The sequence below is a fragment of the Geotrypetes seraphini genome, chromosome 8, assembly GCF_902459505.1.
Source record: "Geotrypetes seraphini chromosome 8, aGeoSer1.1, whole genome shotgun sequence".
Lineage (NCBI taxonomy): Eukaryota > Metazoa > Chordata > Amphibia > Gymnophiona > Dermophiidae > Geotrypetes > Geotrypetes seraphini.
The window spans coordinates 103,724,605-103,750,571 of NC_047091.1; the positions used below are offsets into that span (position 1 = coordinate 103,724,605).

The 25,967-nt window shown below is 42.9% G+C and overlaps 1 protein-coding gene across 1 annotated transcript in view; it reads left to right on the forward strand.

The window, feature by feature from the left end:
* The window catches only part of UPF1 (UPF1 RNA helicase and ATPase), a 357,405-nt gene that overhangs the window by 178,170 nt on the left and 153,268 nt on the right, over nucleotides 1-25,967 (forward strand). Inside the window, exons 13-15 of the mRNA XM_033955970.1 lie at nucleotides 3,725-3,889; nucleotides 4,434-4,548; nucleotides 22,638-22,781. Of these exons, the coding sequence (XP_033811861.1) occupies nucleotides 3,725-3,889; nucleotides 4,434-4,548; nucleotides 22,638-22,781 (424 nt within the window). The remainder of the gene's footprint in view (nucleotides 1-3,724; nucleotides 3,890-4,433; nucleotides 4,549-22,637; nucleotides 22,782-25,967) is intronic.

A 25,967-nucleotide genomic window follows, 5' to 3' on the forward strand; every position in this document is an offset into this window, starting at 1 on the left:
CTCGCCCACCTGCTCGGGGTCGTCGGCATGATTTTCACCATAGCCACCCTGGTCGAGGGGCGGCTTCTATTCCTGCCACCGGGTTTTCCTAGTGCCTTTTCTTTCAGCACATGCAGTCCTTTCGGAGGGCCCCTTTGGGGAGGGTGGGACTCCTCCGGCGGCCCCTCTGCCGTCCATCCAGCGCAATGACTCCTTGTGGGCCCTTCCCCTGGTGCCGGTGGGCAGCTTGTTGCAGGAGTTTTACCAGGGGTGGGCTGCAGTCGTGACAGATCAGTGGGTCACGACTCACTGATTCAGGACGGATATGCTCTGGAGTTTGCCTGGTCTTTGCTGGATCATTTCATCTCTTCTTGTCAGGCCGCCTGGAAGAGGAAGGCTTTTTATCAGACCCTACAGCGGTTACTCAACCTCAAAATTGTAGTACCCTTGCCTCCTTGGGAGTTTTGCACCAACAAGTATTCCATTTACTTTGTGGTGCCCAAGAAAGAGGGGTCTTTTCGGCTCATCTTGTATTTGAAGGGAGTGAACAGGGTGCTCCTTGTTCCGTCTTTTCATATGAAGACCCTGAGATCTGTCATTCTGGTGGTTCAGCCAGGGGAATTCCTGACTTCTCTCAATCTGACAGAGGCCTACGTGCATGTTCCAATTCGGGCCTCCCTTCAGTGGTTCCTTTGCTATGTTATATTGGGAAGGCACTATCAGTTTTGTTTGCTTCCCTTTGATCTGGACACGGCTCCATGGACATTCACCAAAATTATGGTGGTCATGGCAGCGGCCTTGCGCAAGGAGGGCATTCTGGTTCATCTCTATCTGGACAACTGGTGGATCCAAGCAAAGTCTTTTCAGGAGAGCTCTCGGGTTACGGCTTGGGTTGTGGAGTACCTTGGGGGTTCTCTTTGACACTGGCTTGGGGAGAGTTTTTCTTCGAGAGGCACAAGTAGACAAGTTGCAGTCACTTCCCGGTGTCCTCGGGCACAGGATTTTCTACAGATTTTGGGATGGGTGGTGTCCTCCCTAGATGTGGGTCGGTGGGCTCATACTCGCATGCGGCCACTTCATTATGCTTTGCTTCAGTGGTGGTCGCTTCAGTTGCACGATCTAGAATCTCCCGTTCCTCTTCGGGGATTGGTTCATTTTGCAGCCTCCGGTAGTGGCTATAGTCTTTCAGTTTGGTGCAGGGAGTAAGTCTGAATCATCCCCAGTGGACAGTGCGTCTCATGGATGCGTCTCCTCAGCTGGGGAGTGTGTTGGTTGCTTGGATCAGGGCAGCTGGTCTCCAGAGAAGGCATCTTGGTTGATCAGTGTTCTGGAGACCAGAACCATCCGGTTGGCGTTACTAGCGTTCCAGACATTGCTGACGAGCAAGTTGGTTAATGTTCTCTTGGACAATGCCACAGTGGTGGTTTATGTCAGTTGTTAGGGGGGAAACAGGAGTTGTCTGGTGGTGCAGGAGGTAGCTGTGCTCATGGCCTGAGCAGAGACTTATCTTTTAGACATCTCTGCTTCCCACATAGTGGGAGTGGAGAATGTCCAGACGAACTTCCACAGTCACATGTTGGATCCCGGCGAATGATGTCTCAGTCTCTCAAGCCTCGGGCGGCTGGTCATGGATCTAATGGCCATGAGTGTCAACGCCAAAGGGCCATGGTTCTTCAGTTGGCGCAGAGAACTTCAATTCGAAAGACTGGATGCTCTGGTGCAGCCTTGGCTGTCTGAGGGCCTTCTGTACGTGTTTCCCCCGTGGCTGATGGTGGGCAGAGTCCTTCTTCGCATTGTTCAGCACCCCTGTCACATGATCCGGGTTGCTCCCTACTGGCCCAGGCGCCCGTGGTACACAGATCTGGTTTGTATTCTCATGGCAGATCCTCTTCTTCTGTCCCTCTCACCTGAACTTCTGATGCTGGGCCCCATTCTAGTGTTTGTTCCGGGTCACTTTTGCCTTACGGCTTGGCTCTTGAAAGGGAACGACTAGGTAAGAGAGGTTATTCAGAGAAAGTGAACACCACTCTCTTGGGTTCTAGGAGACTTTCTACCTTTCGTGCTTATGTGCGAGTTTGGAGTATCTTTGAGTAGGAGTGGTCTGTGCATGGAGTGGTTCCCGTTTGTGCCTCTTTGCCTCATATCTTGGAGTTCTTGCAGGATGGTCTGGACAGTAATCTTGCCTGGTCTTCCCTCCGGGTTCAGCTTGCAGCTTTCTCTAAGTTTCTTGGTTTGTTGCATGGTTTCTCTGGATGTGATTCATGTTTTGAGGGTGGCCAAATTGCTCCGGCCTCTGGTGCGGCTTTCGGTTCTGGCCTAGGATCTCAATCTGGCCCTGTCCACACTCAAGCGCCCTCCTTTTGAGCCTATGGATACCTCTACATTGAAGGACCTTACTCTTAAGGTGGTCTTCCTGGTGGCCGTTACTTCTGTGAGACACATTTCCAAGGTGCAAGCTTTCTCTTGTAGGCCTCCCTTCCTGGAGTTTTCTAGAGAGTGTGTTGTGCTACTGCCAGTTCCTTCTTTTCTGCCTTAGGTGGTTTCTCCTTTTCATGTCAACCAGTCCATGGTCCTCCCGGTCTTGAGAGGGCTCTTTGGAACAGAGGTAGTTGCGCAAGTTGGATGTCTGCCGAATCCTTCGCTCTTATATTCAGCAGACCCAGGAGTTCTAGAAATCAGATTGTCTTTTGTCTTCAACGAGTTCTCATAAGGGGGACGGTGCTTCCAAGGCTTCCATTGCGCGCTGGATCAAGGAGATCTTCTGCAAAAGAAGTCTGTTCTGGAATTTCTGAAGGCTCATTCTACTTGGGGTCAGGTTGCTTCTTGGGCTGAGTGTTCCCTGATGCCTCTGGTAGATATCTGTAAAGTAGCGGTTTGATCTTCTCTCCATTCCCTTGAGGCGCATCTCGATGCGGTGTTCAGGGAATGCGTGCTTGTGACAGCCTTTCGAGGGTCCCACCCATGATGGGTACTGCTTTGGTACGTCTTATCAGTGAGCTGTGCTGGTCTGGAGAGACGCTTAAAGAAGGAGAAATTAGGTTTTTACCTGTTAAATTTCTCTCTTTTAGTCTCTCCAGACTGGCACAGAGCCCATCCTGTCTGTTTTTTTTTTCAGGATTCACATGAAGAGTGCTGTTTTTTTTTTTTGCAGGATCTTGTGTTTTTTGTAGGTTAGGGGAGATTAAAAGAGCAGGGGCCTTTGGTTCATCTGGTGTAGCTGGCGAGCTGTGGGAACGTTTCTGATGGTCCTTCTATTCAATTTCCAACAGCATTATTTTTTAATGTTGTTAGTCCTGTGGGTAATGTTGTTGCTGTTATAATTCACAGTTATTATTCTTCACAGAATAATGTTGTTGCAATTATAATTCACAGTTATAATTCTTAGTTCTGCTTGGCTATTCGGCAGACTGGTTGTACTTGGGACTGCACAAAAGTTTGTGTCTGTCTCCATCTGATGGTCATGGTGAGCTATTACCCATCAGTGAGCTGTGCCAGTCTGGAGAGAATAAAAGAAAGAAAATTAATAGGTAAGAATCTAATTTCTCCTTGTAAGCTCTTCTGAGCAGGGGGGCTCTCTGTCGAATGTTAAATGTACAGCACTGCATATGCCTTTTAACGCCATAGAAGTAAGTAGTAGTAGTAGATTGTGTGATGTAGGCTAGTTATGGGACATGCTTATTGAATTTAGTTATGCAGTTTTAACAATATATATTATATAAATAAGTGAAATATTTTTCTTTTTAAGGCCTGTTCTGGTCTGTGCCCCAAGTAACATAGCTGTGGATCAGCTGACTGAAAAGATCCATCAGACAGGGTTGAAGGTGGTTCGACTATGTGCAAAGAGCCGGGAGGCCATTGATTCTCCTGTATCATTCTTAGCATTGCACAACCAAATACGAAATATGGACAGGTAGGAATTTATCCTGATGAAATGGTATGCTGGCATTTTATTACTATAGAAAATGGTTTGCCCTACCATTATTCTTAAAACACTCTCTCTTCCCCATTTCCCTTCAGCGTCTTCTCCCCGCTCTCCCTTCCCCATTTCTCTTCAGCATCTTCACTCCACTCTCGTGGGGTGGGGGTGGGGGGGAGAAAATGAGTGGTTATATATAATTGTAAGTTAAATGTTCTTTGTTCCTCCTTCTTTATTCATTTTCAAATTTGACAATAAGTGCACAAAATAATATATTTCAACAAGTTATTACACAATAACACTTTGATATCTACTACATAAAAATCTAGTGATATGTTTATCCCCCGTACCTCCCAACCTTCATCATATTTTCAATCATATGTTCTTAAATTGATGTATTATGTGATATATATTCTTGTATTGCACTTTTGAAATATGGAAAATCAATAAAGAATTAAAAAAGCAAACAAAAAACCCTCCACAAATGATTTTCAGAACTCAATTGATAATTGTCAAGCTGACCTTGTTTCTTTCTTAGCATGCCTGAACTCCAGAAACTGCAACAGTTAAAGGATGAAACTGGAGAATTATCCTCTGCTGATGAGAAACGCTATCGTGCCTTGAAGCGGACAGCAGAACGTGAATTGCTTATGGTAAAGCAAAGATTTTTCCTGATCTTCCTGTATTATTGCCATGAGGGAGCTTGATGGCTCATATTGGTTTATTATACTGCATTAGCTTTGTGTACCTGTGTATATTAAAACACCATATGGTTATATTTATTGTAGATGAATGTTTTGGAAAGAATAAAATCCTATTAGTACACTAGAGCACTGTTCTAAGCTGAGTGGAAGTTTTCCACCTACGGTCCTGTCACTGGAGAGTGTTTCACTATCACATTTTTAATCGTTTGGGACAGGCAAGCTCTGTAGACTCCGGGGAACCTGCCTTTATCCCAGGACAAGCAGGCAGCATATTCTTGACTGATGGGTGACGGCACCGACGGAGCCCCGGTACGGACAATTTTTGAGTGATTGCACTCTAAGAACTTTCGAAAGTTCTAGCTCGGCCGCACCGCGCACGCGCGAGTGCCTTCCCGCCCGACAGAGGCGCGCGGTCCCTCAGTTTCTTAGTTTCCGCGGAGCTAAGAAGACGCGTTTTTTTCAACGGCTGTTGAAACTTTTTTTCTATTGCCTTCCCGCTCGCGTAAACTTTTTGGCTTTTGGCCTTATTTCGTTTCTTTTTTTCTTTTGTTAAAAAAAAAAAAAAAAAAAAATATTTTTTCCTTTTCTTAATTTGATTTTCCCCGGCGGGGCCTTCTGCCACCATCGAAGCCTCGGCCTTCGATTTGGCGGAAGCCGTTTTTCCTTTCATGCCCCCTCAACCGGGTTTTAAAAAGTGCCAGCGGTGTGCTAGGCCTATATCTCTCACGGACCCACACAACTGGTGTTTACAGTGTTTGGGTCCTGAGCATCAGGCCTCTACTTGCACCCGCTGTGCTACTCTAAAAAAACGGACATTAAAAAATCGCCAGATACAGCAGCGATTACTGTTCGGTACCGAGATGTCCGACCCCGTTCCTTCGACTCCGGCTTCGGCACCGATTCAGTCGGCACCCTCGTCTTCGACGCCGCGTGATTCCACACCGGCATCTCAACAGTCAGGTAAGCCGGCTAAGAAGCCTTCCCCGCTGGAACGTCTTCCGGCCTCGAGTGCAGTGAGTCCAATCCTGCCGCCTGTAAGACGCCAGCGGAAGCGCTCCGCCCCTATAGAGGTGAGTCCCTCGACATCGGGCTCCTCATCTCCGGGGCGTCGAGCGGCACCGCAGGTACCGCAGAAGAAAAAAGCGGTACCGGTGCCATCCCTCGATGACCGCATTACGGCCATCCTTCAGGTGCAGCTTAAGGAGCAATTAGAAAGACTCCTTCCTGCTATCATGACACCGAACCTTCCGGTGCCGGCCCGCACCGAGCTATCGGTACCGGTTGTGGAACAACCCGTATCGATACCGATTGTGGAACCCGTATTACCCGCTTCCACTGTTTCGGTACCGCTTCACCTAACCTCATCGGTATCGATGCCAGTTCTTGCACCGGAGCCGAGAGCTCACCATCAATCGGTACAGACTTCGGCACCGGTGCGACCGATAACATCTCCTGACTCGGTATCGATGAGGTCGGGTAAGTCGGTGCGCAAAACCCGACACATTCAAACGTCGACACCGGAGTCTCAGGACCATGCTTCCCATGTCAGGGATCCTGATCTGTGGGGGGACTCAGAGGAACCCTTTCTTTCTGAAGGCGAATGTTCCTCAGAGGAGGAGGATTCGGCTGTCCCTGACCCATCCTCCAAACAGGTCACTGCCTCTTTCTCCTGTTTTTTGAAAGAGATGTGTGAATCCTTGTCCATTCCTTTGGAGGCTGAATCCAAAAAGTCTAAAGCTTTTTTGGATGCCCTTGATTTTGATCAGCCTCCAAAGGAATTTTTGAAACTTCCCCTTCATGACATCTTGAGGGAAACTTTCTATAAGAATTTAGAGACTCCTTTAACTGTCCCAGGGGCCCCACGTAAACTGGATTCTCTATATAAAGTAATTCCCATTCCTGGGTTCGACAAACCTCAACTTCCACACGAATCATTATTTGTCGAGTCCACCCTTAAAAAGACTTCAGGAGCCAGTGTATATGCATCTGTTCCCTCCTGGCAGAGAAGGAAGGGCCATGGATAAATTTGGTAAGAGGCTCTAGCAAAATGCTATGTTAGCAAATAGGGCTAGTAATTATGCTTTTCATTTCTCTTTTTATTTAAAGCATCTCCTTACCACCATGGCTTCTTTCGAAAAATATCTTCCTTCACGAAAGCATCCCTCTTTTCACACCTGCTTGTCGTCTCTTTTCCAATTACGTAAGTTTATGGTTAGATCCATATATGACACCTTTGAACTTACATCCAGAGCGACAGCAATGTCGGTGGCTATGCGCCGTTTGGCCTGGCTTCGGGTATCCGAGCTTGATGTTAACCATCAAGATCGGTTAGCCAACGCCCCGTGCCTAGGGGATGAGCTCTTTGGGGATTCCATGGACTCAACCACACAAAAGCTCTCGGCTCATGAGACGCGCTGGGATACCCTGCTTAAAAATAAAAAGAAGCCTCCTCCACCAAAACCATATAGACAGCAGTCGGCCTATCAACGCCGCTTCACAGCTCGTCCATTAACTACCACTGCTCAGCAACCCAGGCGTCAGAGGCAACAACAACGTCAGCCTCCCAGACAGCAGCAGCAACAACAATCTGTGAAACAACCTCCTCAGCAGAAGTCACAGCCCTTTTGACTTCATTCTCCACAGTATAGCCAGTATCCCTATTCCTGCTCTCCTGCCTCAGCCTATAGGAGGTCGACTTTCTCTGTTCCTCAGCCGGTGGGAAGTAATCACGTCGGACCAATGGGTCCTCAACATCATCCGCCACGGCTACTCTCTCAACTTTCAGACTCTTCCACCTCAAAGCCTGCCAAAAGAGTCTGCTTTGAACAGTCCTCAATCGGCCCTCCTTATTCAGGAGGTCCAATCCCTCCTCCTTCTGAACGCTATAGAAGAAGTTCCTCTAGATCAAAAGGGGCAGGGATTCTACTCCCGTTATTTTCTAGTCCCCAAAAAAACAGGAGATCTCAGACCCATCCTAGATCTTCGCGATCTCAACAAACATCTGGTAAAAGAAAAATTCAAGATGCTTTCTTTAGCCATCCTTTATCCCCTTCTAAATCAAAACGACTGGCTATGCTCCCTCGATCTCAAAGAGGCTTACACTCACATACCGATCAATGTAACCTCAAGACCATATCTCCGATTCATGATCAATCATTGTCATTACCAATACAAGGTACTGCCCTTCGGTCTTGCCTCATCTCCAAGGGTATTCACCAAATGTCTCATTGTGGTAGCGGCATTTCTACGCTCTCACCACCTTCATGTATTCCCTTACCTGGACGACTGGTTGATCAAAGCCACATCCGCTCAAGCAGTTCTCCTGGCCACCAACCAAACCATCCAGTTTCTACAAATTCTGGGGTTCGAGATCAATCTACCCAAATCTCATATCATCCCCACTCAAAGACTTCAATTCATTGGAGCGATCCTAGATACACTCCAAATGAGAGCTTTCCTACCATCCAATCGTCTTCAGACCCTTCAGTCTCTATGTCAGCAGGTGCTTTCACTACCTTCCATCTCAGCCAGACAGATGATGGTACTCTTGGGGCACATGGCATCCACAGTTCATGTCACACCTCACGCACGGCTTCACCTGCGCACTCCTCAATGGACCCTTGCTACTCAGTGGTCCCAAGCGTCGGATCCTTGCTCACGACACATATCTGTGACATTATCTCTTCGTCAGTCTCTTCAATGGTGGTTGGTATCCTCAAATCTATCCAGAGGTCTTCTGTTCCATCAGCCTCCTCATCAACTAGTCATCACCACCGACGCCTCTCTGTATGCATGGGGAGCTCACTTGAACGAATTCCAGACTCAAGGTTTTTGGACAGCCCAGGAAAAGAAGCATCAAATCAATTTCCTGGAACTCAGAGCGATGTTTTATGCCCTCAAGGCCTTCCAACATCTTCTCTTTCCTCAGGTCCTTCTGTTGTGCACAGACAATCAGGTTGCGATGTACTACATCAACAAACAGGGTGGGACAGGCTCTCGCCTTTTATGCCAGGAAGCCCAGAAGATCTGGACTTGGGCCATAGATCACCATCTCTTTCTGAAAGCTATATACATTCAGGGGGCACAGAATTCTTTAGCGGACAAACTCAGCAGAATTCTCCAACCTCACGAGTGGACACTCGATCCTGTAACTCTGCAGTCTATCTTCACTCAATGGGGCACTCCTCAGATAGACCTCTTTGCAGCTCCTCACAATCATCAGCTGCCCCTATTCTGCTCCAGACTTTACTCTCCGCACCGTCTAGCAGCAGATGCTTTTCTCCTCGACTGGTCGAATCTGTTCCTGTACGCCTTCCCTCCTCTGCCTCTCATGTTGAGAACCTTGTTCAAGCTCAAGAGGGAACGAGCCACCATGATTCTAATTGCTCCGAGGTGGCCCAGGCAACATTGGTTCTCCCTTCTACTTCAACTCAGTTCCAGGGAACCTTTTCTTCTTCCTCTGTTTCCATCTCTGCTTACGCAACAGCAGGAAACCCTTCTACATCCCAACTTCCAGTCTCTACACCTGACAGCTTGGTATCTCTCGGGCTGACTTCGACTGATACTCTTTTGTCGCAGCCCGTTCGTTCCATTCTGGATGCCTCCAGGAAACCAGCCACTCTGCAATGTTACCATCAAAAGTGGACGAGATTTTCTTCCTGGTGTCTTCTTCATCATCTTGATCCCACTTCCCTGGCAGTGGAGACGTTGTTGGATTATTTACTTTCTTTGTCTGACTCTGGCCTTAAGTCCTCTTCCATCAGAGTCCACCTCAGTGCCATTGCAGCTTTTCATGAGCCAGTCCATGGAAAACTTCTTTCAGCTCATCCCCTGGTATCCAGGTTCATGCGTGGGCTTTTCAATGTGAAACCACCTCTTAAAGCCCCTCCTGTTATCTGGGATCTCAATGTGGTTCTTTCCGCCTTGATGAAGCCTCCATTTGAACCATTGGCTACATCTCCTTTCAAGTTTCTCACTTGGAAAGTGCTTTTCCTTATTGCTCTTACCTCTGCCAGGAGGGTCAGTGAGCTTCATGCACTTGTCGCAGATCCACCTTTTACGGTTTTTCACCATGACAAGGTGGTTTTGCGTACACATCCAAAGTTTCTCCCTAAGGTTGTCTCTGAATTCCATCTCAACCAATCCATTGTTCTACCGGTTTTCTTTCCAAAACCTCATTCTCATTCTGGAGAACAAGCTCTGCATACTTTGGATTGTAAACGGGCTCTAGCTTACTATCTAGAGCGTACGAAACCCCACAGATCAGTTCCTCAACTTTTTCTGTCCTTTGATCCGAATAAATTGGGACGTCCTGTTTCTAAACGTACGTTGTCTAATTGGCTGGCAGCGTGCATTTCATTCTGTTATGCTCAGACCGGACTGACACTGGAAGGTTCTGTCACGGCCCATAGAGTCAGAGCTATGGCAGCATCTGTAGCTTTCCTCCGTTCCACTCCTATTGAGGAAATCTGCAAAGCTGCTACTTGGTCCTCAGTTCACACTTTTACATCTCATTATTGTCTGGATGCATTCTCCAGACGGGATGGTCACTTCGGCCAATCTGTTTTGCAAAATTTGTTTTCATAATGGCCAACCTTCCCTCCATCCCTCTTTTTGTTAGCTTGGAGGTCACCCATCAGTCAAGAATATGCTGCCTGCTTGTCCTGGGATAAAGCACAGTTACTTACCGTAACAGGTGTTATCCAGGGACAGCAGGCAGATATTCTTGCGTCCCACCCACCTCCCCGGGTTGGCTTCTTAGCTGGCTTATACTAACTGAGGGACCGCGCGCCTCTGTCGGGCGGGAAGGCACTCGCGCGTGCGCGGTGCGGCCGAGCTAGAACTTTCGAAAGTTCTTAGAGTGCAATCACTCAAAAATTGTCCGTACCGGGGCTCCGTCGGTGCCGTCACCCATCAGTCAAGAATATCTGCCTGCTGTCCCTGGATAACACCTGTTACGGTAAGTAACTGTGCTTTATCTAGCAATTGAAATTAGTGTTGAAGCAGCACCTCCCATTGGCAGCAATGCAGCTGGAGGACTCCTACTCAGCTTAAAGGGAACAGTGCACACTAGAGGTCAGTTTTCTTGGGTGCTTTATATTAGAGAATGACAGGGGGAAAAATTTGTCCCTGTCCCCATGAGCTCGGTCCCTATCCCCCGCATCCCATCAGCACAAACTCCGAATAGTTATGATTTTATATTGAACTTATTTTATTATAGTATAAAAAGAAACAATATTCTATACAATTGTCATTTTATAAACAGAAATAATACAGAGCAAAGATCAACAAAACCCTGTCTCCTCCGCCCCTTCACAAATATTCCTTTCACTATCGAGAAAACTAAATAAGCCAAATTGTTACAAAATGCTACTAACAGAATACTTCAGTCAGACAAGACAGGAATAGTGTTAGGGGAGTACAACTAGGGCAACTAGCCCCTGGTCAGAGAGAGCCCTAAGCTAGCTGGAAGCTTTGTAGTCCCCAGTTATGTCTAACACCAGCTCTAACAGGATACATATTTCAAACCTGATATATTCTAATCGCAAAATAGAAAATAATTTTTTTTTAACCTTTTGTTGTCTGATCATTTTATTCTTCAAATCACGTTGGTCTCAGGCTCTGGTTTCTATTTCCATCTGTTTACTCTTAACTCACTTGCCAGAGTCTCCTGACCATTTGATATGTCTTCATTCTCCCATGCTCACCATTCATCTTCTATCTCTGTGTATGTTTTTTTCCCCCATGTTCAGCAAGCATCTCCCTTCTCTGTCTCCAGTATTTCCTTTTCTAGTATTTTCCCCTGTGCCCATCTCACTGCCTTTATCATCTCACCATTCTATGATCCCCTCCTCCTATGTACAGTATCACTCCTTTATATCCCTATGCCCCGCCTGTCCAGCATCTTCCTTCTGTGTTCTTATTCTCCCCCATGTCTAGCCATCTTCTCTCTGTCTCCACATATCCTCCCATGTCTAGCATTACCCCTCTGTGTCCAGACTACTGGTACAATCATTGATCCTACTCATGATTATTGTAACATCATTTATCTTGGATCTACTCTGAAGACCTTAAGAAGATTGAGAATAATTCAGAACACGGCAGTTCGACTGATATTTGGCTTAAAGAAAAACAATCACATTAGTCCATATTATCGTTTACTGCATTGGCTGGCATTGGAGGCAAGAATATTATTTAAGTTTTCCTGTATTTGTTTTAAGCTGATCTCAGGAGAGTCTCCAATTTATTTGTCTTCTCACTTTGAATTTTACAAGCCATCAAGGATCACAAGAAGCTCTAACTTGTTTATTTATCCTAAACCAAATGGAGTCAGACATAAGACCTTTTTTTTTTTTTTCAAATTCTTTATTCATTTTTTCATCTTACATCAAGTACACAATATTACATCATTTAAAATTTTTACACATCACTTGAATTTCTTTCTATTGTCATCGTAAATACATAAATTTATTCCCTCCCCACCCACCCTTCCCACAAATATTTCAATCAAAAATATCATATAAATATTGCATTCTTATCTGTTGATTAAACCTTTAATAAAACTTTATACCATCCCCCCTCCCCCCTATGTATAAATATACTGTCAGTGGAAAATGATGTCTAATCATTACAATAATTTATTAATAGCCCCCAAATCTTTTAAAAATTATTATAATTCCCTTTCTGTATAGCAATTGTTCTTTCCATTTTGTAAATGTGGCACAACGAATTCCACCAGAATGTATAGCTAAGATTATTGTAATTTTTCCAATTACTGGTGATATGTTGTATGGCGACTCCTGCCATATAGAAGTTTATTATTGCTTGATGAAATTTGACTTTTTGTTCTCATTGACATACCGAACAGAATTGTATCATATGATAATGCTATATGGTTTTCTAATAAACAATTTATTTGAGACCAAATTGATTTCCAAAAGGCCATGATACAGGGACAATAAAATATTAAATGATCTAGGGTCCCTGCTTCCAGATTACAATGCCAGCATCTATTAGACTTAGAGCTATCTAACTTTTGTAATTGAACTGGGGTCCAAAATGCTCTGTGTAACAAAAAGAACCAAGTTTGTCTCATAGATGCAGACTTTTTTTGAAAGGACCTTAGCATTCCAGGCAGGCAAACTATAATGTTGGCTCGGTGAATGCATCCATCAAGCCATGTCTTATTGCTCTTTTCGTAAATTAGTAAAATGTGCTTTAAAAAAAAAAATTCTTTATTCATTTTTAAGCTTTCATCAAGTGTACAAAATTCATTTTAACAATATTAGACCACTTGAACATCTTATCAGTATACTTTATAAACATAAAAGCAACCCTCCCCCCACCCTCCCTCTAAGCCCATTATTAATTGTAAGATCATAAACCCTCCCGTAGAAACCCTCCCCCCTCCCAACACTAAGTGGTGTATAATTAATAGAAAAATGGCATTTAATCATAACAAAAAGATGTTAATGGCTCCCATATTTTTATTAAATTTTTATAATTTCCATTCTGTACTGCCAGTGATCGTTCCATTCTATATAGGTGACAACAACGAATTCCACCAGAAATTAAAATTAAGTCTACTGTGGTCTTTCCAGTTATTAGTAATATGTTGGATGGCAACTCCTGTCATGATCAATAAAAGTTTATTGTTACACGATATCTGACTCTTTTTTCTCATAGACATTCCAAATATCACAGTATCATAAGATAATGCTACATGATTTTCCAATAAACAATTTATTTGATCCCAGATTGAATTCCAAAAGGCTAAGATATGGGGACAGTAATTCAAAAGATGATCCAAAGTCCCTACATCAAGATTACAATGCCAGCATCTATTAGATAAGGAACTATTTAATTTTTGTAATCTAACTGGGGTCCAAAAAGCTCTATGTAAAAGAAAAAAACAAGTTTGCCTCATAGATGCCGACATTGTACATCTTATTCTCCAAGACCAAATTTGTGGCCATTGAGATGCTGAAATCTGATGCTTAATCTCAATGCTCCAAATATCCCTAAGACCATTTTTAGGCTTTTTTTAAACCAGATCACTAATAGTTTTATACCACTGCGCAGCCTAGTGACCGAAAAAGTCTGCCTGAAAACATAAAAATTCCATACTGTATTGGGTAGTAAGAGTTTTCCATTCAGGGAACCCTGCCTGAATGGCCTGCTTCAATTGCAACCAACGAAAACATTGTGATTTATGAAGCCCAAATTTATGTTGCAATTGTGTAAAATCAAGCAATTTACCATTCGAAATAACATCATTCAAAGTTCGTATTCCTGCAATTACCCAATGCTTTCAGACGACCTTGAATCCGTCAATTTGAATCTTGGAGTTTAGCCATATGGTTTGATTTGTTGATTTGTTAATAGGAATAGCTGTTAAGTTACTGACAAATCGTAAGGTTTTTCAAGTATCCATTAAAATTCTATTTTCTTTATATAATCTGGGCATCTTGATACTGAGAACATGAGAAAGATGTAAAGGAAACATGAGTCGCCATTCCAAATATAACCAATCAGGAGTGTACTCATTGAGCTCCGGGAGGACCCAATACATACCTTGACGTAAAATATAGGCCTGATGGTACCTATAAAAGTTTGGAAAATTTACCCCATCCTCTTTAATTGGCTTTTGTAAAGATACTAAAGCAATTCTAGGAGTTTTACCAAGCCAAATAAATTTGATAATAATCAAATTCAATTTTTTATAGAAAGACCCCTGAAAAAACACTGGTATCATACCCATTTGATAGCAAACCACAGGCAATATTATCATTTTAACAGTTTGAACTCTCCCCCACCAAGATAAATGTAATGGATTCCAATGTTCACATAATTCTGTAACCTTTTTTTTTTTCTTAATATTTTATTTATAAATTTTTCATTCTTACAATAATTTAATTGTATATAAAGCTTCAATTAATACATGAAAAATTGTGATTACAAATAATTCATCTTATCACATAAAATATAACCCTCCCCTTTTTTCATTTCTTAAATCTATATAATATACATTCCCCTCCCCATTCTAATATAATCATTACTAATGTGCTATGAAATCTGATCATTGGAATAACGAGTCAATGGTTTCCAAAATTTCTTAAAATTATGAATATTTCCCTGTTGTAATGCTATTTTTTCCATTTTGTATATATGACATACTGAATTCCACCAAAATGTATAGTTTAATTTGGTATAATCCTTCCAATTTTGAGTTATTTGTTGCATGGCGACCCCTGTCAATATTAATAATAGTTTGTTATTGTTTGCTGTAATCGGACTCTGAGTTCTCATTGCTGTACCAAATAGTATAGTATCATATGAGAGTCCTACATGATTTTCTAGTAATTCATTAATTTGGGGCCAAATTAGTTTCCAAAATGCATTTACACAGGGACAAAAAAAAATTAAGTGGTCTAATGTTCCAACTTCTATTCTGCAATGCCAGCATCTATTAGATCTAGTACTATCTATCTTTTGTAAGCGCGTAGGGGTCCATAAAACTCTATGTAACAAAAACATCCAAGTTTGACTCATAGATGCTGACTTTGTAGATCTTAATCTCCAGGACCAAAATCGTGGCCATTGAGACTCAGATATTGTCTGACCAATCTCAATACTCCAAATATCCCTAAGTCCAGTTTTCTTTTTTTTTATTTAAAAATCCATTTAACAATTTATGCCATTTTGCGGCTTGGTGACCCAAGAAATCCGCCTGGAAACATAGAACCTGCAGACTATATTGAGTATTAAAAGTTTTCCATTCAGGGAACCCTGCCTGAATAGCTTGCTTCAATTGCAACCACTTAAAATATTGTGTTTTATTTAATCCAAATTTATGTTGCAATTGTGAAAAACTAAGCATTGTTCCTTCTGAAATAACATCATTCAATGTTCGTATACCTGCAATTATCCATTGTTTCAGACGATTTTGTATCCGCCAATCTTGATCCTGGAGTTTATCCAAATTGATTGATTTAATGATTTAGCAATTGGTTCTGGTGATAGATTACTAATATATCTTAATGTCTTCCAAGTATCCAATAGAATTCTGTTATCCTTATGTCGTCTTGGCATGTTTATACTAATTAGATGTTCTAAATGTAGTGGGAACAGGAGCCGCCATTCTAGATATAGCCAATCTGGTACATTTTCCATGATATCTGGGAGGATCCAATACATACCCTGTCTTAGAATATAGGCTTGATGGTACCTATAAAAATGTGGAAAATTTATCCCTCCCTCCACAATTGGTCTTTGTAAAGATACTAAAGCAATTCTGGGTCTTTTCCCAAACCAAACAAACTTTGTAAGAATATTATTTAACTTTTTATAGAATGACCCCTGAAAAAATATTGGTATCATACTCATTTGATAACAAACCACAGGCAACATCATCATTTTAATTGTTTGGACTCTTCCCCACCAAGAAAGATGTAAAGGATTCCATTGCTCACACATTTCTGTTATTTTTTTTAATAAAAGTTTTTCATTTTCTTTGACTGTATCTTCAATTGTATTTTTGATAATAATTCCTAAATATTTTAATCCTTCTTCTTTCCAAATAAATGAATATGAATCAAATAATCCTTTGGTACAGTGAACATTAATTGGAAGAATTTCCGATTTACTCCAATTAATTTTATATCCAGAAAATTTCCCAAATTTCTCTAGAAGATTAAGTAAACTTGGAACAGTATTCCCCGGTTCTCTTAAATATAATAATATATCATCTGCATATGTAGAAAGTTTAAATTCCCAGTAAGAAAATGGGATTCCCTTTATCTCCTTAGTTTGATTAATTGCAATTAATAAGGGTTCTAAAACAATATCAAAAAGTAAGGGGGACAAAGGACATCCTTGTCTAACTCCCCTACGCAAGTTAAATCTATCTGATAAATTGTTATTAATATATAATCTTGCACCAGGAGAGCTATACAAAGTCTGAACCATTTTAATAAAACCGGGGCCTATTCCAAACCATTCCAGAGCTTGATACATATAACTCCATTCCACTCTATCAAATGCTTTTTCTGCATCTAAAGATAGCATAAAAGCTGGATCATTCAAATTTTTCACTAAATTTAAAGAGTGAAATGCTAATCTAGTATTGTTTGATGAGTGTCTTTTAGCAATAAATCCTGTTTGGTGTACATCAATAATAAAAGGAAGAGCTTTTGCCAATCTTATTGCTAATACTTTAGCAAGCAACTTACCATCTACATTTAATAAAGATATAGGCCTGTAATTTGAAACCAAGGTAGGATCCCTGTTTGGTTTTGGTAAGACAATAATTATCGAATCAGCCATAGTACCTGATATATTCCCATTATTTATTTGGTATTGATACAAATTTAATAAATATGGTAAGATGATATTTTGAAATGTTTTATAGAATTCAACAGTATAACCATCACCACCCGGAGCGGATCCAACTCTAAGAGACTTCAATGCTGATTCTATTTCTTTTAAAGATATAGGATCTTCTAAACTTCGTTTTATATGATCCGGAACATTTGGTCCAATAAATGAGTTTAAGAAATTTAATCCCTCTTGTTCTTTATTTTCATAAGATTCAGAAGAATATAAATCTTTATAAAAATCAAGAAATTGTATTAAAATATCTTTGGTGTTAGTGCGTGTGTTGCCTTGTGTGTCTTTAATTGCAATAATCTTAGATTTCCTTTTTTTTGCTTTGAGAAAATTAGCTAATAATCTTCCAGCTTTGTTTGAATTACCATAATACTGAACTTGCTTATAGAAGATATCTTTCCTCACAAATTGAGAAGAAATCTCATTATATTTCGCTTTTACTTTTAATAAATTTTGTAATGTATTATGTTCCCATTTCTCAATTTATTTTCTAATACTTTAATTTGTTTTTCCAAATCAACATATTGTTTTTTAAGTTGTTTTTTGATAAATGCTGAATATGAAATAATATTTCCTCTTATTGTTGCTTTAAATGCATCCCACAAAATCTCAGCATTAATATTGTCCGAATTATTTATTTGAAAAAATTCATTCATCTTTAATTTAAAATCTTCCAGAAAGTTCGAATCCGCAAGTAAAGCATTATCAAATCTCCAAATTGGATTGAAATGTTCTACATCATTATTCTGAAAGTCAATCCACACACCAGCATGATCTGAAATTACAATGGGATCAATAACTGCATTCATCACTCGCTGCGCTATATTATTAGACACGAATATATAATCAATTTGTGAGAAAGATTTGTGGACCTGAGAACAAAAAGAGAATTCCTGATCATTAAAATGAAGAATACGCCATATATCAACTAAATTACAAGATTGAACCAAATTATCTAAACCTAGCGATTTCATAATTCTACTTGGTCTCTTATCCAAAATTGGATCCATTACAGCATTGAAATCCCCTGCTACTATTAAATTAGAAGTAGCCAGTGGTAACAGTAATTGTTGAACTTGTTTGAAAAACTCCATTTGATTCGAATTAGGAGCATATAAATTTAATAAATCCAGGATTGTATTTCCCAGAACCATATTGATATGCACCCATCTTCCTAAAGGATCATGGTTTATTAATTTGAAATCAGCAGTGCATTTCCTATTTATCAGGACAGCAACCCCAGCTTTTTTCCCTTTTGCAGGTGCAAAGAAGCATTTAGAAATCCAATCCCCAGATAACTTTTTAGATTCATGCTCAGAAAGGTGCGTCTCTTGAATAAAATATATGTCCGCATTTTGCTTTTTAAGGAACGTTAGTACTTTCTTTCTCTTAATAGGATGATTTAAACCATTGACATTAATAGAATAAATTTTTATATCCATCTATTTTATAATTAAATTTTGGCAAATACTTCTATAATAATAAAGATGATCAGACCTCAGCACATTAAGTAAACATATTTTCTTCATCCAATCCCCCCATCCCTTATCCCCCCACCCCCCGAAAATAAGATTATAAAAGAAAAATTCAAATTTTACATTTATCCCATTTTCTGATTGCTCCATGGTGGCCCAGGCAACATTGGTTCTCCCTTCTACTTCAACTCAGTTCCAGGGAACCCTTTCTTCTTCCACTGTTTCCTTCGCTGCTTACACAACATCAGGAGACCCTTCTGCATCCCAACCTTCAGTCTCTGCACCTGACAGCTTGGTTTCTCTCGGGCTGACTTCTCATGATACTCTTTTGTCTCAGCCCGTTCGTGCCATTCTGGATGCCTCCAAGAAACTGGCCACTCTGCAATGTTACCATCAGAAGTGGACACGGTTTTCTTCCTGGTGTCTTCTTCATCATCATGATCCCACTTCCCTTGCAGTGGAGACCTTGTTGGATTATCTTCTTTCTTTGTCTGACTCTGGCCTCGAGACCTTGTTGGATTATCTTCTTTCTTTGTCTGACTCTGGCCTCAAGTCTACTTCAATCAGAGTCCACCTCAGTGCTATTGCTGCTTTTCATGAGCCTGTCCATGGAAAACTCCTCTCAGCTCATCCCTTGGTGTCCCGGTTCATGCGGGGTCTTTTCAATGTGAAACCACCTCTTAAAGCCCCTCCTGTAATCTGGGATCTCAATGTGGTTCTTTCCGCCTTAATGAAGCCTCCATTTGAACCTTTGGCTACCACTCCTTTCAAGTTTCTCACTTGGAAAGTACTTTTCCTTATTGCTCTTACCTCTGCCAGGAGGGTCAGTGAGCTACATGCACTAGTTGCAGATCCACCTTTTACGGTCTTTCATCATGACAAGGTGGTTCTGCGTACACATCCAAAGTTTCTCCCTAAGGTTGTCTCTGAATTCCATCTCAACCAATCCATTGTTCTGCCTGTCTTCTTTCAGAAACCTCACTCTCATTCTGGAGAACAGGCTCTACATACGTTGGACTGTAAGAGGGCTCTAGCTTACTATTTAGAGCGTACTAAGCCCCACAGATCAGCTCCCCAACTCTTTCTGTCCTTTGATCCGAATAAATTGGGACGTCCTGTTTCTAAACGTACGTTGTCTAATTGGCTGGCAGCGTGCATTTCTTTCTGTTATGCTCAGACCGGACTGACACTGGAAGGTTCTGTCACGGCCCATAGAGTTCGAGCTATGGCAGCATCTGTGGCTTTCCTCCGCTCCACGCCTATTGAGGAAATCTGCAAGGCTGCCACTTGGTCCTCAGTTCATACTTTTACATCTCATTATTGTCTGGATGCTTTCTCCAGACGGGATGGACACTTCGGCCAATCTGTTTTGCAAAATTTGTTTTCCTAATGACCAACCTTCCCACCATCCCTCTTTTTCTTAGCTTGGAGGTCACCCATCAGTCAAGAATATGCTGCCTGCTTGTCCTGGGATAAAGCACAGTTACTTAGCGTAACAGGTGTTATCCAGGGACAGCAGGCAGATATTCTTGCGTCCCACCCACCTCCCCGGGTTGGCTTCTTAGCTGGCTTATCCTAACTGGGGACCGCGCGCCTCTGTCGGGTGGGAAGGCACTCGCGCGTGCGCGGTGCAGCCTACTAGAACTTTCCAAGTTCTTAGAGTGCAATCACTCTAAAATTGTCCGTACCGGGGCTCCGTCGGTGCCGTCAACCATCAGTCAAGAATATCTGCCTGCTGTCCCTGGATAACACCTGTTACGGTAAGTAACTGTGCTATTTGGTTTACGAGCATGCTTCTGGAACGAATTATGCTCTTAAGCCAAGGTTACACTGTAATTTGATGCTTAATCTCAATGCTCCAAATGTCCTGAAGACCAGTTTTTGGTTTTTTATTCATAAATCCAGATATTAATTTGTACCACTGAGCAGCCTGGTGTCCCAGAAAGTCCACCTAAAAACACAAGAATGGCAAACTATACTGATTACTAAGATACTTTGTGTCTTAATAGTCACACTGGTTGTCTAGGTCACAGTTCTTCAACCGCCGGTCCGCAGGAAATTTTTGCCGGTCCGCGCAGGACCGGCAAGATTGACTCATTTGAACTTCCTGCCGGTCCGCGCAGGACCGGCAAGATCAGCATCGGAAGCGTGCGCTGGGCCGGAGAGATCTTGGGGAGCCTCAGACAGTGGCTTTCTCCCCTCTCTGCAGCTCTCCTTTACTTCCCAGCGCAGCGATTCACGAAGGCAGCCTCGGGGCTTTTGCTGAGTCGCGGCTGCCTCTGATGATGCAACTTCCTCTTTCCTCAGAGGCGGCGCGACACAACAAAGGACCCGAGGCTGCCTTCGTGAATCGCTGCGCTGGGAAGTAAGAAGAGCTGCTGGGAGGGGAGAAAACCACTATCAGTCTGGGAAGCTGCTGGGCAGGGGAAAAAAGGGACAGCTGCTACTGGAAAGGGAGAAGGAGAGATGCTTCTGGGAGGGGAGGAGGGAAAGGAATCTGGGAAGCTGCTGGGCCAGGAAAAAAAAGGACAGCTGCTACTGGAGAGGGAGAAGAAGGAGAGATGCTTCTGGGAGGGGAGGAGGGAAAGGAATCTGGGAAGCTGCTGGGCAAGATAAAAAAAGGGACAGCTGCTACTGGACAGGGAGAAGAAGAAGGAGAGATGCTTCTGGGAGGGGAGGAGGGAAAGGAATCTGGGAAGCTGCTGGGCAAGGAAAAAAAGGGACAGCTGCTACTGGAGAGGGAGAAGAAGGAGAGATGCTTCTGGGAGGGGAGGAGGGAAAGGAATCTGGGAAGCTGCTGGGCTAGGAAAAAAAGGGACAGCTGCTACTGGAGAGGGAGAAGGAGAAGGAGAGATGCATCTGGGAGGGGAGGAGGGAAAGGAATCTGGGAAGCTGCTGGGCCAGGAAAAAAAAGGACAGCTGCTACTGGAGAGGGAGAAGAAGGAGAGATGCTGCTGGGAGGGGAGGAAGGGAAGCGAGTTACTGCTGGACAGGAGGAGGAGGGAAGGTAGAATGAAAAAAGGAAGGAAACAGCTGGCAGAGAGATTAGAGGAGGGGATGGGGAGACACAGGCATGAGAAAGTAGAGAGATTGATGATAGGAAGGGGTCAGCAGAAAATAAGCAGAGGGACAACGATGATAGATCTGGTGTAGGAGAGATAAAAATGAAGAGAGCAGTGAAGCTGGAATGAATCATGTAAATAGGAGAGAGGGGCACAAGCTGGATGGAAAGGGGAGAGGGACATAGAAAGAAGACAGATACCATATGGAAGGGGGAGAGGACAGATAGTGGATGGAAGGGGCAGATGCTGGATTGAAGAGACAGAGAGGGCATACGCTGGAAGGAAGAGTGAAAAAAAGATTGAAAGCAGAAACCAGAGACGACAAAAGGTAAAAAAAAATAATTTTATTTCTATTTTGTGATTAGAATATATCAGATTTGAAATATATATCCTGCTAGAGCTGGTGTTAGACATAACTAGGGACTGCAAAACCCAGGCAGTGCTTCTTTAGCTTTCAGCTGGCTTAGGGTGCTCTCTGACCAGGGGGCAGTTGCCCTAGTTGCACTCCCCTAAAACTATTCCTGTCATGTTTTACTTCAGTATTCTGTTAGCATGATATTTCTGTGTAGCATTCTGTAATAATTTGGCTTGTTCAGTTTTCTTGATAGTAGAGGGGATATATGTGAAGGGGAGGGGAGACAGGGGTTTTGTTGATCCTTGCTCTGAATTATTTGTATTTATAAAATGACAATTCTACAGAATATTGTTTCTTTTTATACTTTAATAAAATACATTCAATATAAAATCATAACTGAGGCTTGTGTGGATGGGATCAGATGATTTGTGGGGACCGAGCTCGCGGAGATGGGGCGGAAACGGGATTTTTAAATTTTAGTCCTAGTAGTTTGCCGGTCCACAAAATAATTATTTTTTTTCTGCCGGTCCACGGGTGTAAAAAGGTTGAAGAACACTGGTCTAGGTCACAGATGCTGACTTAATGGGACCATCTTAGTTCTTTAATTTTTCTTTCTTTTTAAACTTATGTCTGCATGGGCTTAGGCTTTGGAAGTTGGAAGGAACCTTGAGGCTTGTAATCCTGTATAATACAGCAGTTGTATTCTTGTTCTTATGAAGACTTTGTTTTATGACAAATATTATTTTATTTTTTTTGAAGAATGCAGATGTTATTTGCTGCACTTGTGTGGGAGCAGGTGATCCAAGGCTTGCTAAGATGCAGTTTCGTTCAATTTTGATTGATGAAAGTACCCAGGCTACAGAACCTGAATGTATGGTACCAGTGGTGCTTGGAGCTAAACAGGTAAAATTCTTTATTTATGTCTTTTGTTAGCAGCCTGCTGCTCTAACCATGAGACCAGCCTTCCACACCTGTTTGGAATCTGAAAGTACTTGTTGCAAATAATTAAAACAAAGAGCAGTGTGTTGGCGGTTGGTTCAAAATGCAGCAGTACTGTTGGTTATGGGCATTGCAAGAAATGAGCACATAATCCCAGTCCGTCGGAACTTGCACGGGTTACCAGTAGCACAGAGTCCAATATGAAGTAATCTTGATTGTTCATCAAATCTTTATATCAAGTTTTATTAAAATTTTGATGTATCGCAATATCATTAATTCAAAGCGATTTAAAATTAAAAACAGGGTCTTAATTTTTAACTACAACAGAAACACACTAACATGATGTACTGATACATAAGGGAAGTAGAGATAACAAATGCTGATGTTATACTGTCCTAGTAGAGCATTGCGTTCAGAAAATGCCATGTTACTTGAAATATCGACTAAAGTGTGATATGCTGAGACTAGAGCAGCTGCCTTTTTGTATGGCAGATGTTAAAATGCATACATGGGGCAATTACGCCTATGTGCTGACAGACTGAAATTAAAAAAATAACCCTGAAAATGCAGCTATTTGTAACTGCTTTCATGTAAGGGAAGATTTCTATTTTTATAGGTAATAGATGGTATATAAGTTTTTTTAAAAATAAATAAATACAGGGCTAAATTGGTGTTGGATAACTTAGCAAAGTCCAAACCGCAGAGAATAACTAGTTTAAAACAGTGTATACAGTTGTCTCCTGTAGTAAGTATTAAAAAACCACATGGTACTAGGTAAAAAAATTCATATTGAACATGCTTTTATGATTGTTAATCTTCCTATTCCTTAGTGTCAGCAGCAGATGAAACCAGAGACTAGTGGGCTGTGTCTATCTACTAGCAGATGATACTTGCATGTTCCGATTTGCGCCACCCATCAGAGGTTCCTTCGCTTTCCAATCTTGGGACGGCACTATCAGTTTTGTTCGCTTCCTTTTGGCCATGGCTCCGCGGATGTTCACCAAGATTATGGTGGTCGTGGTGACGACCTTGTGCAAAGAGGGCATTCTTCATCCCTATCTGGACGATTGGTTGATCCGGGCAAAGTCTTGTTAGGAGAGTTCCCAGGTTACAGCTCGAGTTGTGGAGTTTCTGCGGTCACTGGGATGAGTGGTCAACCTGTCCAAAAGCCGGTTGACCCCGTCTCAGTGCCTGGAGTACCTCGGGGTTCTCTTCAACACCGGCTTGGGGAAGGTTTTCCTGTCAGAGGCTTGAGTGAACAAGTTGCAGTTGCCTTCTGATGGCTTCCTGGTGTCATTGGGTGCAGGATTTTCTTTGGGGGTCGATGGCGGTCTTCCTGGACATGGTTAGGTGGGCCCGGGCGCACATGCAGCCACTTCAGTATGCTGTGCTTCAGCGGTGGACACCTCAGTTGCATGATCTGGACTCTCCCTTTCTTCTTCTGGGGTTAGTTAGTCACAGCCTCTTCTCACAGATGTCTGTCTCTTCGGCTGGGGAGCTCAGTGTCTCGGTCACTCGGCTCATGGCAGCTGGTCTCAGGAGGAGGCGTCGTGGTCAATCAATATTCTGGAGACCAGAGCCATCTGGCTGGCATTGCTTGTATTCTAGACGTTGCTGATGGTCAGGTCTGTTTGGGTTCTCTCGAACAATGTCCCAGCAGTAGCTTACGTCAGTCATCAGGGGGGAACCAGGGGTCGTCTGGTGGTACAAGAGGTGGCTCTATCTGGTTTGTCTTCTTGTGGCAGATCCTCTTCTGCTGCCCCTCTCGCTCGACCTTCTGACTCGTGGCCCCATTCCAATGTTCGATCCAGGTTCCTTTTGTCTTAAGGCTTGGATCTTGAAAGAGAACGCCTAGGAGTTCTTGCAGGATGGCCTGGACAAGGGTCTGGCTTGGTCTTCTCTCTGGGTTCAGCTTGCTGCTTTGTCTGCTTTGTCTGCTATTCGCGTTTTGCTGCAGGGTAGGCGTTTAACATCTTTTCCGATTGTGATTTGCTTTTTGAGGGCGGCCAAATTGCTTCGGACTCCAGTGTGGCCTTCTGTTTCAGCCTGGGATCTCAATCTGGTCCTGTCCGTGCTCGTGCGCCCTGCCTTTGAGCCCATAGGCTCTTGCTAAGGACCTTACTCTTAAGGCAGTCTTTCTGGTGGCCATTACTTTGGTGAGACGTGTTTCCGAGCTACAGGCTTTCTGTTGTAGGCCTCACTTTCTGGAGTTTTCTAGGGAAGCACATTCCTTCTTTTTTGCCAAAGGTGGTTTCGGCTTTTCATGTCAACCAGTCCTTGGTTCTCCCGGTTTTGGGTAGTTGGGAAGGCTCTTTGGAGCAGAAGCAGTTGCACAAGTTGGATGTCGGTCAGGTCTTTTGCTCTTATGTTCAGCGGACCCAGGAGTTCCGGAAATCGGATCGTCTTTTTGTTCTCTTAGCGGGTTCTCGTAAAGGGGACGGAGCTTTCAAGGCTACCATTGCGCGCTAATCAAGGAGACTATCGATTTGATTTACCTTCTTCAGAAGAAGCCTGTTCCGGACTTTCTCAAGGCTCATTCCACTCGGGGTCAGGCAGCTTCTTGGGAGGAGTCTTCACTTGTGCCTCCAATGGATATAGGTAAAGCTGCAGTTTGCTCTTCTCTCCATTCTTTTGTGCAACGCTACCATGTGGATGTTCAAGGACACGGTGTTCAGTGCGTGTGTTCTTCTGGCGGCCCTTTGGGGGTCCCACCCATGAGGGGTGTACTGCTTTGGTACGTCCCATCAGTGAGCTGTTCCAGTCTGGAGAGATGCTGAAGGAGAAATTAGGTACTTACCTGCTAATTTTCTTTCTTTTAGTCTTTCCATACTGGCATAGCCCCCACTCTGTTATTTTGGGATTCGCATGAAGAGTGTGTTTTTTCTGTGGGATCTCGTGTTTTAGTAGGGTAGGGGGAATTAAAAGAACAGCAGCCTTTGGCTCAGCTGGTGTAGCTGGCGAGCTGTGAGGATGTTTTGCTGAAGGTACTTCTGCTATTCAATTCCCAACAGTATTGCTCTATGTTAGTAGTTACTCCTATTGGGAGTGTTTTTACTGTTATAATTTGCACTTACTAGTTTCTTAGTTCTGCTTGGCTATTCAGCAGACTGAGTGTATTATGGATTGCACAGCCCACTTGTACTACAGCCA